At 42.2% G+C, this 13,332-nt stretch overlaps 1 protein-coding gene across 2 annotated transcripts in view; it reads right to left on the reverse strand.

The window, feature by feature from the left end:
* Window positions 1-9,695: 9,695 nt before the first annotated feature.
* The window catches only part of LOC109917643 (uncharacterized protein KIAA1958), a 61,389-nt gene continuing 57,752 nt past the window's right edge, over window positions 9,696-13,332 (reverse strand). For both annotated transcript variants that reach the window (XM_048618999.1, XM_048618992.1), the window contains one exon: window positions 9,696-10,842. In XM_048618999.1, coding sequence (XP_048474956.1) covers window positions 10,030-10,842 — 813 coding nt within the window. In that variant the 3' untranslated portion in view covers window positions 9,696-10,029. The remainder of the gene's footprint in view (window positions 10,843-13,332) is intronic.

Here is a 13,332-nt window from a genome sequence, read left to right on the forward strand (position 1 = left end):
TGTCAGTTCTGCTCCTGCCCCTTCTATTGTGTGTCACCTCATCCCACGAGAGAGACACAGAAAGAACATTGGTGGTTATGTTGCAGTGTTTGGAAGAATGGGTCTCAATGCTGGAAGTTTGTGGAGGGAGCAAGTTGTGATTGTGAGAGCTCGCAGCATCGATAGGTTTTCAAGGGGTGATGAAAGGTCTGGACTGTGCCTCAGAGAGCTGCTGGGTACATTGAGCAGTGAGATGTCACATGAGGATGAATTCACAGGCAGTGATCACTTAACGAACCGTCTGAGATATTGATGATCCTGCCATTCAGGTCTTTTGTGCCACCCTTTTACTTCTTTACCGTTAGTAACACTGCCTTTAGCTTCCGGGATCTTAAACTCTGGAATTCCTTCCCTAAAACTCTCCATCGCTCTCCTCCTTGAAGACCCTTAAAGGAGGAGAGAGATGGAGAGCTTTAGGGAAGGAATTCCAGAGTTTAAGACCCAACTCTTCAGACAGGATTTTGAACATCTGTTCTAATATCACTTTCTGTGAATCAGTGTCAACGCTGTGCCATGTTTTACTGCATTAAAAGATATTGAACAGATGCAAATTATTGTTGTTAGCTTGGTCAGGCCTTGAACACTGCATCCATTTCTGGTCAACCAAACACAAGGGTCACTGACTGGTGAATGACAATGCAGGGAAAAGTCCCAAGCATGACTGGCATTGTCCAGGTTTGAGTTCTGAGGAAATAGACTTGGGTGTCACAGCCCAGCAAAGCAAAGTCTGAGAAATGCCTGGGGGAAAAAAACCACAAGGAAATTCCCTGAAAATGAACAATGAAGTTCCACGGGGATTTATCATAGGTTTCCCAACAGTACAGTTCGGGCTGCCATCAGCTACAGGATTGGGCTGGATCCTGCAGGAATTAAAGATCAATCTCCCAAATACGCCTGCAAGCAAATCCTAGGAGAAGTATCAACACTGTTTGAGAATATCTCGTTTTCCATTGCCTTGGAGTAGACAGGGATAATTGTAGGTGGAGAAGTAAGAATGTTGTTTGACAGGGGCAGGTAAGGTTTAAAGGCCGAGGAGGTTAAAGGTGCTGAAAGCTCCAGGAAGCTGTCCAGTCAGCGCTGGCAATCCCAAATCCGGACACTAATCCCTGCAGTGTTCTTTGGACCCAGTAACATTAGACTTGATGCATATTCTGAGGTAAATTGCTCAAGTTTATACAAACTGATTGTACAACACGTACAAATAGCCTCTTCTCATTCAGTGTTTTCTTAATGTTTTAATCATCCTGTTTGGACATGCTGTGACACACCCCTGGAGCAGGTGGGCCTTAAACCAAGGCCTTCTGACCCAGAGGTAGGGACACTACCACTGCTCCATAGAGCCTTTGGTTTTGTAGTCCACTATTGTCCTCCACTCTACCAGCTGAGGTATCAAAGGACAGCCAGTGATTCCTTACATCCTTTACAAATGTAACTCTCTAACTGGAGTTTTATAACATGCTTTCGGGGGTACCATACAGAATGCCTGCTACCTTCTTTAACTCAGTCATATCCACTTCTACACACTCTGAACAAACTTTGTAATCTTGTACTATCGTGCTATTGTTCCTTCTCTTCCTTATAACCCATCTCATATTGCCTTTCTTATCTGCTTCACAATATAAAACTAAGATTAGGAATACAGACACACCTCAAAACCAGCTGTTTAAAAATTGGAGTTGCCAAAATCTGGGCATTGTTAGAACGTGGCGCACATATGTTTAAAAGTATTTTGCTCAACTGAAATTAAGTCAATGGGACAATTTGATTAGGCGCTGCGCGGTGATGGACTTGACATCTGTTTCTTGTGCAACAATCTATTCCCACAGCCTCAAACAATCCTTGACCTCACTCAACCCTGGTTCACCTGTAGCAAAGCACCCAACCCCAAATCCACCATGTCCTCAATTCAGAGGCTCCTGGCTTTGAGAAGTGTGCACCTAAAAGACTGCATACCGTAGGGGCAGATTCATCTCCTCGGATATTAGCTCAGGTTTGCAAGCTAAGCAAGGGTTATACTGGGAGACAGGAGGTTTTGGTCAATTATTCCTCGAAATTTGAGGAGTTTGTCAATGGAACAGATTATGCCAGGCCTTTTATAGACTGAATGATCATTTGTCAATGGTTTAACCATCAAATGTTCCTGCTGAAATATAGACAGTTCCCTTATTTCCAGCGTGAAACAGGTGGTGAAGCAGGTCACTTTTGCAATATCATTAAAATAGCTATTTTTAAAAATCTTTTAAATTCTCCTAAACTGAGCTAAACAAAAAACAAAATCAACCATAAACCTATTCTACTTTATGTCATAAATAACAAAATAATAATGATGAGGAAGAGAAACAATGGGAAATGCACAAGCACTCAATAGAAGATAAACCTGCATTTATATAGTACTTTGACAACCCCAGGAAGTCCCGAAACACTTTACAGCCAATGACATATTCTGAAGAGGAGTCATTGTTGAAATATTGGGAAGTCATTGCCAAAGTGTGCACAACATCTCCCACAAACTGCAACGTGATAGTGACTAGATAATATCTTTTGAAGTGATGTTGGTTGACTTTAAAGCAAAATTACACAGAAATAAATAACTTTCAGAAAGTTATAAGATTGTCTTTACAAAATACAAAGCTAAAAGGACTGCACCAACAAAATCTCCAGTGTTTCATTCTGCACTGTTTTCTGTTTGCAACAGAAAACTGATGGTGCATCTTACATTAATGCTGTTTGTCGCTTAGGAGCTGGTGTTGTACACAAGGAATTCATTGCTTTCACTTCCTTTAAGTGGTTTGAGATGTGATAAGGTGCTGATGAGATGTTAGATGAGAACGTGTTAGTAGAAACAGTTGCATCCTATCCCATCAAACTGCTTGTAATTTTGAAAGCTTTTCTTAAATCTCCCTCTAACTTTGTCTGCTCCAAGAAGAACTATTCCAATTTCTCCAGTTAACTGCAGTCTCTCATCCCCAGTACCATTCTGGTAAATATTGCCTGCAGAGTCTCAACAATCTTCTTTTTGTGTGGTGCCTGCAATTGGACACAATATTCTAGGTGAACCCCAAAATCAGAAGGTTCATCCCTTTACTGAAACGTACCCACTGGGAGATTAAACTCACGTAGTAAACTGCCCATCAACAATCACTGCTTAGGCTCACATCTGAATTGCAACTTGGGCAAGGTAGTAGAATGTGTCACTGACCAGGAAACTGACCATGCAAGGATCAGTGTCTTCAGGAGAATTAGTGAAATGTATTTTTAAACTTAACCCGTGAGAGGAGTGGCAGACGGAGTTTAATTTAGATAAATGTGAGGTGCTGCATTTTTGAGAAGCAAATCAGGGCAGGACTTATACACTTAATGATAAGGTCCTGGGGAGTGTTGCTGAACAAAGGGACCTTGGAGTGCAAGTTCATAGTTCCTTGAAAGTGGAGTTGTGGGTAGATAGTATAGTGAAGAAGGCATTTGGTATGCTTGCCTTTATCGGTTAGTGCATTGAGTATAAGAGTTGGGCGATCATGTTGCGGCTGTACAGAACAATAGTTAGGCCACTTTTGGAATACTGCATGCAATTCTGCTCTCCCTGCTACAGAAACATGTTGAGAAACTTTAAAGGGTTCAGAAAAGATTTACAAGGATGTTGTCAGGGTTGGAGGGTTTGAGCTGGAGGAAGAGGCTGAATAGACTTGCGCTATTTTCCCTGGAGTGTCAGAGACTCAGGGGTGACCTTATAGAGGTTTATAAGGTCATGAGGGGCATGGATAGGATGAATAGACACGGGCTTTTTCTCCGGCAGCTGGCAGGGGGGTTCCAAAACTAGAGGGCATTGGTTTAAGGTGAAATGAGCGTATACGAAATGAGCTGCCACAGGAAGTGGAGGAGGCGGGTACAATTACAACATTTAAAACGCATCTGGATGGGTATATGAATAGGAAGGGTTTAGAGGGATATGGGCCAAATGCTGGCGAATGGGGCTAGATTTATTTAGGATATTTGGTCGGCATAGACGAGCTGGACCGAAGGGTCTGTTTCCATGCTGTATGTCTATGACTATCCGTAGAATACCTGTGCATAAGAGAGTGGGAGCGTTTAATTTAAGAATGAAATGAATGATCCTGCAGTACATGCAGACATGGGAATTGAAGTTCCGGGAAAAGCATTACATAACATCTTGACCTTTAACCAACTGTGTCATCCAACTGCCTGTGGGGAAACAGCTCGAGTCACACTCAGCACTGAAGGAGATGCATGAATATTACTTGGAAAACAATAATTAAAACTTCTGGTATCCCATTTTTAGTATACAGCTGCAGTATGCTGATAACAACACAGGGAAGAATATAGTGGATGTTTTGCACAGTTTTACTTTTAAGCAATGCAATCCTCAGCACTTTGCAGCCACGGTTCACAAGATTTGGAGGTACATAATCAAGAATCTATAATATCTAATTAAGAAAATAAAATCCAATCACTAGTCATGTGGGAACTGGGCAGTCAGAAGAGGGCTCACAGAAATTTGAACTTACGTGCACTGCTGGGTATAAAGGGCTTCGCTGTTTACTGAGTGGAAAATTGTCCAGTATTTAAATTCTCTGCTGTTTAGCAAGGTAGCTTTCTACAAGTCTTCTTGTTTAATACCAGGTTACAAGCTTAAAATAGCAAAATTACAAATTATGTCTGAATTCTGAAGGGAAAAAGGAGAAGCAGACTGAGAACAAAGTAGTTTTAATAGTCACGAACCCAAGGACTACAGTGGCATTCTACATTAAAATGAAAATACAAGTTCACAATAATTTCCGTGAACAGAGAATATGAAAACTTTCTATTGGTCCAGTGTTTTCTCTTCCTCACAGAATTATAGAGTACAGAAGGAGGCAAATCTGCCCATCTGTCAATCTAAACTCTTGGAAAGAGCTAGCCAATTAGTCTCCCCTCTGCCCTTTCCCCATAACCCTGTAATGCTGTCGTTTCCTAGTATTTATTCAATTCCATTTGAAAATTAATTGTGAATCTGCTTCCACTGCCCTTTTTCGGCAGTGGGGGCCACTTCTTACCTTGCTGCATTGTTACCACTCACTTTTGCCAAGTTGGCCATCATCTACATCCTGTCATTACTGATGTTACTGATAGTGATAGTGGTGCTCTAAGGAGAACAAACCCAGTTTCCTTAATATCGCCATTTAACTGAAGTCTCGCATCTGTTAATATTCCAACAAGTCTCCTCAGTACCCTCGAGGCCTTATATCCTTCCTAAAATCCTCAGAAGTTGTTCATTGTATTCATTCATTCATTCATTCATGATGGCCACAATACTCCAGCTGGGGCCTAACCAGTGATTTAGAAAGGCTCAGCATGACTTTCTTGCTTTTGCACTTAATGCATCTATCTATAAAGTTGAGGATCCTGAATGCCTTTATAACAGTCTTTACAACCTATCTTGCCACCTTCATTCTTTTGTAAATATGCACCCACCTGTGTTTCAATTCCTGCACCCGCTTTGGAATTGTACCATTTATTTTACATTGTCTGTCCTCAGCATTTTTATCAAAATGACTGTCTTGAATTTCACCCCCAGACGTCTGTCCATTTCATTCATCTATATTGCTCTGCTGTCTACTTCATTTCAGTTTTGGGTCACTTGCAAAGTTTGAAACAATATTCTCTGTAACCAAGTACAAATCATTGATATACATCAAAAAGAGAAGGGACCAGTTATGAACAGAACTGCAAGTATCATATTCCTGTGGGATTGGGAATAGCTCTGGGGCAGAAGGAACCAATACTAAATATCCTGCCATAGACTGAGATTATAATGGTCTAACGTGCAGAGTGGCAAGGATTCCCAAAATGCATACAAATTAACTTGCTGGACCATGAGGTGGACCAAGTGGGTGATTTTCAGCAGTAAAACATTTAGAAAAGGGTGATCATGATATCATTAGATTTCAAACAATGGAACAATCAGAAGCAATATCACTAACTGGGGGCTGCAGAATTTCATTGAGTTATTTAAAAAAAAAACAGGCTTAGCTGGATTGGAATCGAAGACTGGCAGGTGAAACAGGAAATCAGCAATAGGTGCTTATCAAAGAGGGGATGGCTCCAGTACAGGCAAGACACATTCCCATGAGGGGAAAATGAATGGCATCCAAAGCGAGAGCTCCCTGGGTGACCAAGGATACAGAAATTAAAATGAAACAGAAAAAGGAGGCTGTTCACACTAAATGTCAGGCTCATAATTCTCGACAGAACAAAACTGAACACAAGAAGTATAAGTCCAAGGGAAAATTAAGAAGGAAACGACTGGCAATTGCAGAATACATCTATGCATAGCATAAAAGTGGACATAAATGTCTTTCATAAGCTGACTATAGGAGTTGAGAAGTTATGTTGTAGCTGTACAGGACATTGATTACGTCACTTTTAGAATACTGCCTTCAATTCTGATCTCCTGGCTTTAGCAAAGAGGTTGTGAAACTAGGAAGGGTTCAAAAAAGGTTTGCAAGGATGTTGCCAGGGTTGGAGGGCTTGAGCTACAGGGAGAGGCTGAACAGGCTGGGGCTATTTTCCCTGGAGTGTTGGAGGCTGAGGAGTGACCTTATAGAAGTTTATAAAATCATGAGGGGCATGTATGGGGTAAATACACAAGGTCTTTCCCCCAGGGTAAGAGAGAGTTCAGAACTGGAGGGTATAGGTTTAAGGTGAAAGGGGAAAAGATTTAAAAGGGACCTAAGGGGCAACATTTTCATGCAGAGGGTGGTGCGTGAATGGAACGATCTGCCTGAGGAAGTGGTGGAGGCTGGTGCAACTACATGGTTTAAAAGACATCTGGATGGGTATATGAATAGGAAGCTTTAGAGGGATAATGGGCCAAATGCTGGCAAATAGAACTAAATTAATTTAGGATATCTGGTCGGTATGGACGAATTGGACCGAGTGTCTATTTCCATGCTGTACATTTCTATGGCTCTATGACATATTAATAATAAAAATGTAGTCAAAAGGAAGGGTGCAGCAGGTGTATTGGTGGCCAAGCTGGAGACCTTTGTGTGGAAGCACAGGGTATACTAAATGAATACTAAATTTAAAAGTGAAAAGGATGCTGCTGCCCAAGACATTCGTAAAGGAGATGGTAGAGAAATTGGATAGAATGAAAATAGGTTTTTTAAAAAGTACTAAAATGGTGGATAATTCTCAAAGTAGAAAAGTCACCAAGTCTGAATGGAATGCATTTTAATTGCGAAAGTAGGGAAGGATGAAAATTGCAGAATCTGGCCACAATTTTCCACTCTTTGACTATGGGGATGGTGTCAGAGGATTGCAAACATTACACAGCTAAACAAAAGAGGGAGAGGGATAACCTGGCAGGACAATCACATCAGTGTTGACGAAACTCCACAACATATTATCCTGCAACAAAACTGATTCGTTTCTGAAACTCTGTCTCCAGGATCTCTTTCTCTACCTGTTACTGGCTCTAACGTGGACCATGACTTCTGGCTGTCCCTCTGCAAAATGCTTTCCACCTCTTGCCATGACACATGGCAGGAAAAGGAACATCTGCCTGACTAACATATCCCCCATAACGACATAATTTAAAGTTATGAAGAGGCCATTCAGTCTTTGAGTCTAGGCTGCTTCGCTGTAGGACAGTCCAATCAGCCCATGAACTTTCCCTTTGATTTCTACACTTCTTTGTTTTGTCAAGTATGCCATGCCATGGCATTGCCAGGTCTGCTCTTGACCATATTCCCTCTCAGCCAACCTCTGTGCAGCCTCTGAACTCCAGAACTGTGGGGTGATGACCTCTGGCAAGATGTGCTCCAGTAAATTCTCAGCCTCCCATACACTCTGCAATACAGGGAGACAATGGCCTAGTGGTAATATCACTGGACTGCTAATCCAGGGACCCAGGTAATGTTCTGGGGACATGGGTTCGAATCCTGCCATGGCAGATGGTGGAATTTGAATTCAATAAATATCTTGCATCAAGAGTCAAATGATGACCATGAATCCACAGCCAATTGTCAAGAAAAACCCATCTGGTTCACTAATGCCCTTTAGGGAAGGAAACTGCCACCCTTACCTGGTCTGGCCTACATATGACTCCAGACTCACAGCAACATGATTGACTTCGAACTGCCCTCTGGGCAATTAGGGATGGTAATAAATGCTGGCCTAGCCAGTGATGCCCTTATCCTGTGAATGAATTTTAAAAAAAGACGTTTAAACTCAAACAGCTGGAAGCAATCTCCACACGTGTGGTTATGTTGGACATAAAGGGTCCTGGAGTTCCCACATAACAGAGAAATTGCAGAAAAGGACATCAGGTCCTTCTTTATTTTGGTATATGTTTACCTACAATGACAAGTAGCTTTTATGTACTGCTTTTAAAGGAATAAAATGTCCCAAGGTGCTTCATAGGAGAATTATCAAACAAGTTTTCATGCAAACCCACAAAAGAAGCATTAGGCAAGGTGATCAAAGGTATGATCTAAGAGGTAGATTATAAAGAGTTTCTTAATGAGGAACAGTGGGAAAAGAGGTAGAGAGGCATATACAGGAATTCCAGGACCTCCGGTTCAGTGTCCTGAAGGAACAACTGCAATGGGATAGAAACTAAAATTGTGGAAGTGCAATAGGCCACAATTGAAGTAAGACAGAAATCTAAGGATTGTGGGACTGGAAGATATTACAGAACCAGGGAAGGGCAATACCATCAAACACAATGAAAAATTTTAAATTGAGGTTGAAGCAAACCGTGATCCAGTGTAGGTCAACAAGCTCAAGGGCAATGGGCAAACAGGACTGGATACAAGTTAGAATACAAGTAGCAGAGTTTTGCGGGAGTTCAGATTATGTAGCCTGAGGGGTTGACCTGGATAAGATGGGAATTGTCGAGTCTAGAGGTAACACAGGATTGGTTGAGGGTTTCAGAAGCGCAGGAGCTTAGACAGTTCGGAGGTGGGTGACGTTTTATTGGTGGAGAGGCTGTGCTGGTTAGGAGTTCATATCAGGATCAAATGTGCCACAGAAGTCATGGATGACCTTTGACCAGGAAGAGGGATGGAGTCAGTTGACATGGAATGGAGTTCATCATGGCGATCAAAGACAGTGGTGGTGGCGGCGATGATGAGGATGGTTAAAGAGAGTTGGTGCAGAGATGGGTGCAGTCAGCGTGCATTTGGAAGATATATGTTAGATTGCCTGTGCACATGATTTTACTTTAGTATCCCCTGCTTCTTGTCAGATATGCATATCAATTATTTATTTACTACAGTTTGGGTCCCTTCCATTTTGGTATCTGCATTGTTCATTTTAACCTTATCCCCTTAGATCTAATTATGAACTCTGGAGACTTATTTATTTACCTATTTAGTATTGCCCTGATGACAGTTTTTTTTTTGTCTGTCCTTGTCTTTCTGCACCAAATTCCCAGCATTGCACTTACGGTAGAGATGCCACTTGGACTGATCTAATTCTGAGTGAATTCTGCTCTCCAGGCTCTGTGTTTTGGCAATTACACCTTCAGAAACACATGCATTACAGCTGAGCAGTTAACTTGCAGCCACAATACTCTGCATACCTAGACAGGGACTCACGCCTGATTGACTGTTTATTGGCAGCTAGCTTTCTTTCTCTCCTGACCAGTAAGAAAACAAGGTTAAATTTTAGTTTAATTAAAAGCACACATTTCTGCACCACTCACCTACTATTTAGCGATAAATTCCCGTTCTCACCCAATTCCTGAAACAATAGGAGTTTACAATTTTTTGTTTTTTTTAATACAGAGGTTAAATTACAAGACTTTATTTTCTGAAAAGTGTAATGAAAATACTTTGACAAAGGATTATGGATGATTAAATGAGTAACTATTACCCCTGTTTGAATAACAGCACATTTTTTTTCCATTTCTATTTGCACTATTTCTCCCCCTTTGCTAGAAGCTGTACATTTGAAACAATCTTTTGGTCTAAAGGATGCAGTCTTTTTTCAGCTGCTGGTAGAAAGGAACTTTCCTGGTTTAAGAAGCGAGGCCTGTGTGAAGGACACAAAGGTGAAACTCTCACTTTGCTCGAGCCTGACCTTCTTTGCTAGTTTAGGGACCACAGCCCTGAGGGAGCGAAGGCCCATCCGCTGCTCCTCAAACCACACATTGTCCAACTGCGAGAAATCTTTCCTGGCCACGAGGTAAAAGGGTGACTTGGGATCCCGCTGGCTTGGAGGCCGGTGGGTGTACATGTATTTATACAGCAGGCAGTACGGGCACCTCTTCAGTCCTTCCGAATGCTCGTGGTAGATTTGCCCAAAGCACAGCTTGTTGCTGCATACCTTGTTCTCTCGTTTGACCATGTCAGTCCTAGCAAAGAAGGGCCGATTCTCAGTGTCCTTCAGCAGCTCAATGTCTCCATACATGAGGTCCACATGCTCCTGCAGGGTTCTCATGTTGAAGTACTGGCTGTTGAACTTCACCACGACGCTCAACAAAGCCACGGGGTTGGCATCGCCCAGGTAACCGGCCTGCCACATCTCCTCTTCGTCCTGGCCCGAGAAGTAGATGATGTTGCGGGATCGTGAGCCTGACATGCCCGCCTTGTTTAGCTGCCTCAGTTTGTCCTTCAGCTTTTGGGTGGAGGACTTGAAGCCAGCGTCTCCAATCGAGAAACCCACATTAGCATTCTTCAGCACGCGATCCAGGCCACGACGGATAGCGTGGAGGGAGGTGGCCAGGAAGTCGGAGCCATCGGTCTTCCTCACAGTCACGTAGAAGTCCTCCAGTAGCTCATTGAGCTTCGCAGGTGGAATCTTTAACAGAAAGAAAACAGGGAGGGAATGTAAATGTTGAAATCACACAGCGCTCTCCTTTTACATACAGTCCCCTCCTCACCTGATAGCTGTTGTCAAAGGAGTGGGGCTGTGCTCCACTCTCCAAGTACCAAAGAGTTACTCCTCAATGTCAGCCTAGACAATCAGTAAACTGTCTGGTCCTGAGGGTCATCACAATTAGGCCTGATCCATTTCAGATACTCTAGGGCAAGCTTCAGTAGGAAGCAGAAGAACCTTTTATTTAAACATTGATGGATAAGTAATTTTTTTTATTCATTCCCGGGATGATGGCATCGCTGACTAGGCCAGCATTTATTGCCCATCCTAGAGGGCAGTTAAGAGTCAACCACATTGCTGTGGGTCTGGAATCACATGTAGACCAGACCAGGTAAGGACGGCAGTTTCCTTCCCTAAAGGATATTAGTGAAGCAGATGGGTTTTTCTGACAATTCACAATAGATTCGTGGTAATCATTAGGCTCTTAATTCCAGATATTTATTGAATTCAAATTCCACCATCTGCCGTGGCAGGATTTGAAACTGGGTCCCCAGAACATTACCTCGGTCTCTGGATTAACAGTCTAGCAATAATACCACTTGGCCATTAGAATGCACTGTGTAAAAAACAATAGTGGGAGGATGAGATAGAGTCATTACATTAGTAGACTGAGATTCATTCCTGCAAGAGAGGTTTCAGCCAATATTTAGGGGCACTGACCCTCCTGAAATGTTTTGAAATCTCCAGGGATTAAAGATTAATGAACTGGGCACTGCAAGAAATGATACAAAAGACAACATTTGAAGTTTTTTAATTCTCCTTTTTCTTAACAGGCAGAGGCAGTTGTAGAAGGGAGGTCATATGATGAAAAACTCAAGAATACATCCACACTTGGTAACATGAGTGACAAACACCAAGCCAGTTCCCTGCCTCCTTCTGGAAGACAACTTGCACTACATGAAGTCGGATAAAAAGAAAACAGAATTGACTCACTGCATTAAGGCACCAAGCATTAAAATTCAGGGAAACATTTAATCCAACTGTTCAATGCTGATGTTTCTGCTCTAGCTGAGCCTCACCCTATCTTTCTAAATCTCACTCTATCAGCATCACTTCCCATTCCTATTTCCTTCATGTAAACATCAAAACAAGGAGGAGTAGGTGATTTGAGCCTGCTCTACCATTCAATATGATCATGGCTGATCATCCAACTCAGTCACCTGTTCCTATTTTCACCCCATACCCTTTGACCCCTTTAGCCCCAAGAACTACATCTAACTCCTTCATGAAAATATCTGATGTTTTGACCTCAACTACTTTCTGTGGCAGAGAATTCATTAGGTTCACCAGTCTCTAGGTGAAAAAGCATTCTACTCATGTACTCTCCCAGCTTCTCTTAAAATTAACAACACGGTTCACTTCATTCACTCGTCGTCGTAGCAAGTTTCACATTTTCAATACTCAATTCAAGCTCCTCGGAATCATCCCCTCCTTTAATTCAACCATACTAACAAGAAGAAAGGTTGAAATGAATGACCCTACTATCCCTACTGTTCATGACAATAATACCTTTGAAACATGTTCCTGTAAGAGCATCAAGTGTACCTGATGTGGACGATAGTGGGATTCATACATAAGGTCATAAGGCTTGCAGTAATGGATTTAAACTATTACAGCATGGTTACAGAAAGATTCACTGAAGCATAAAATGATAAAATATTGAAACAGCTGACCAATTTCTTCTCATGCAAAAATAAACGTACATATACATCTCGTTGCTAACATATTGAAATGGCCCCAAAATGCTTCACAGAAGCATTATCAACAAAATTATGAGACAGATCCACAGAAGGTGGTTTTAGTCAGTTGACCAAAGTGTGTTCACAGAAGTAGGATTTAAGGTGTGCCTTAAAGAGGAAAGCTAGGGAGAGAGAAGTGGAGAGGTCTGGGGATGGCATTCCAGAGCTTGGGGCTTTGGCTACAAAAGGCATAGCTACCAACCGGAGAGTACTATGATTGGCAATTCACAAGAGGCCAGAATTAGAGTGTGCAGATAGCCTGCACATTCCTGGACACTATGGATAATTTAGCATGGTCAATCCAGCTAACCTGCACATCTTTGGGTTTTGGGAGGAAACTGCAGCACCTGGAAGAAACCTACGCAGACACAGAGAATGTGCAAATTCCACACAGTCAGTCACCTAAGGGGAGAATTGAACCCCTCGCTGGTGCTGTGAGGCAGCAAGCACTAACCACTGAGCCACCGCACTGCCCAATGAGAATGAGGATTTTAAAATTAAAACGTTGCTTAATTGGAGCTCAATATAAGTCAATGACAGGGAAACAGGACTTGGTGAGAGTTAAAATGACCTTAAGTTATGGAGAGTAGAATGAGAGAGACCAGTCAGGAATGTGCCAGAACAGTTGAGTCTGGAGATAACAAAGATGCAGATGAAATGTTCATCAGATGGA

This window comes from Rhincodon typus, chromosome 3, assembly GCF_021869965.1.
Source record: "Rhincodon typus isolate 14 chromosome 3, sRhiTyp1.1, whole genome shotgun sequence".
NCBI classification, from domain to species: Eukaryota; Metazoa; Chordata; class Chondrichthyes; order Orectolobiformes; family Rhincodontidae; genus Rhincodon; species Rhincodon typus.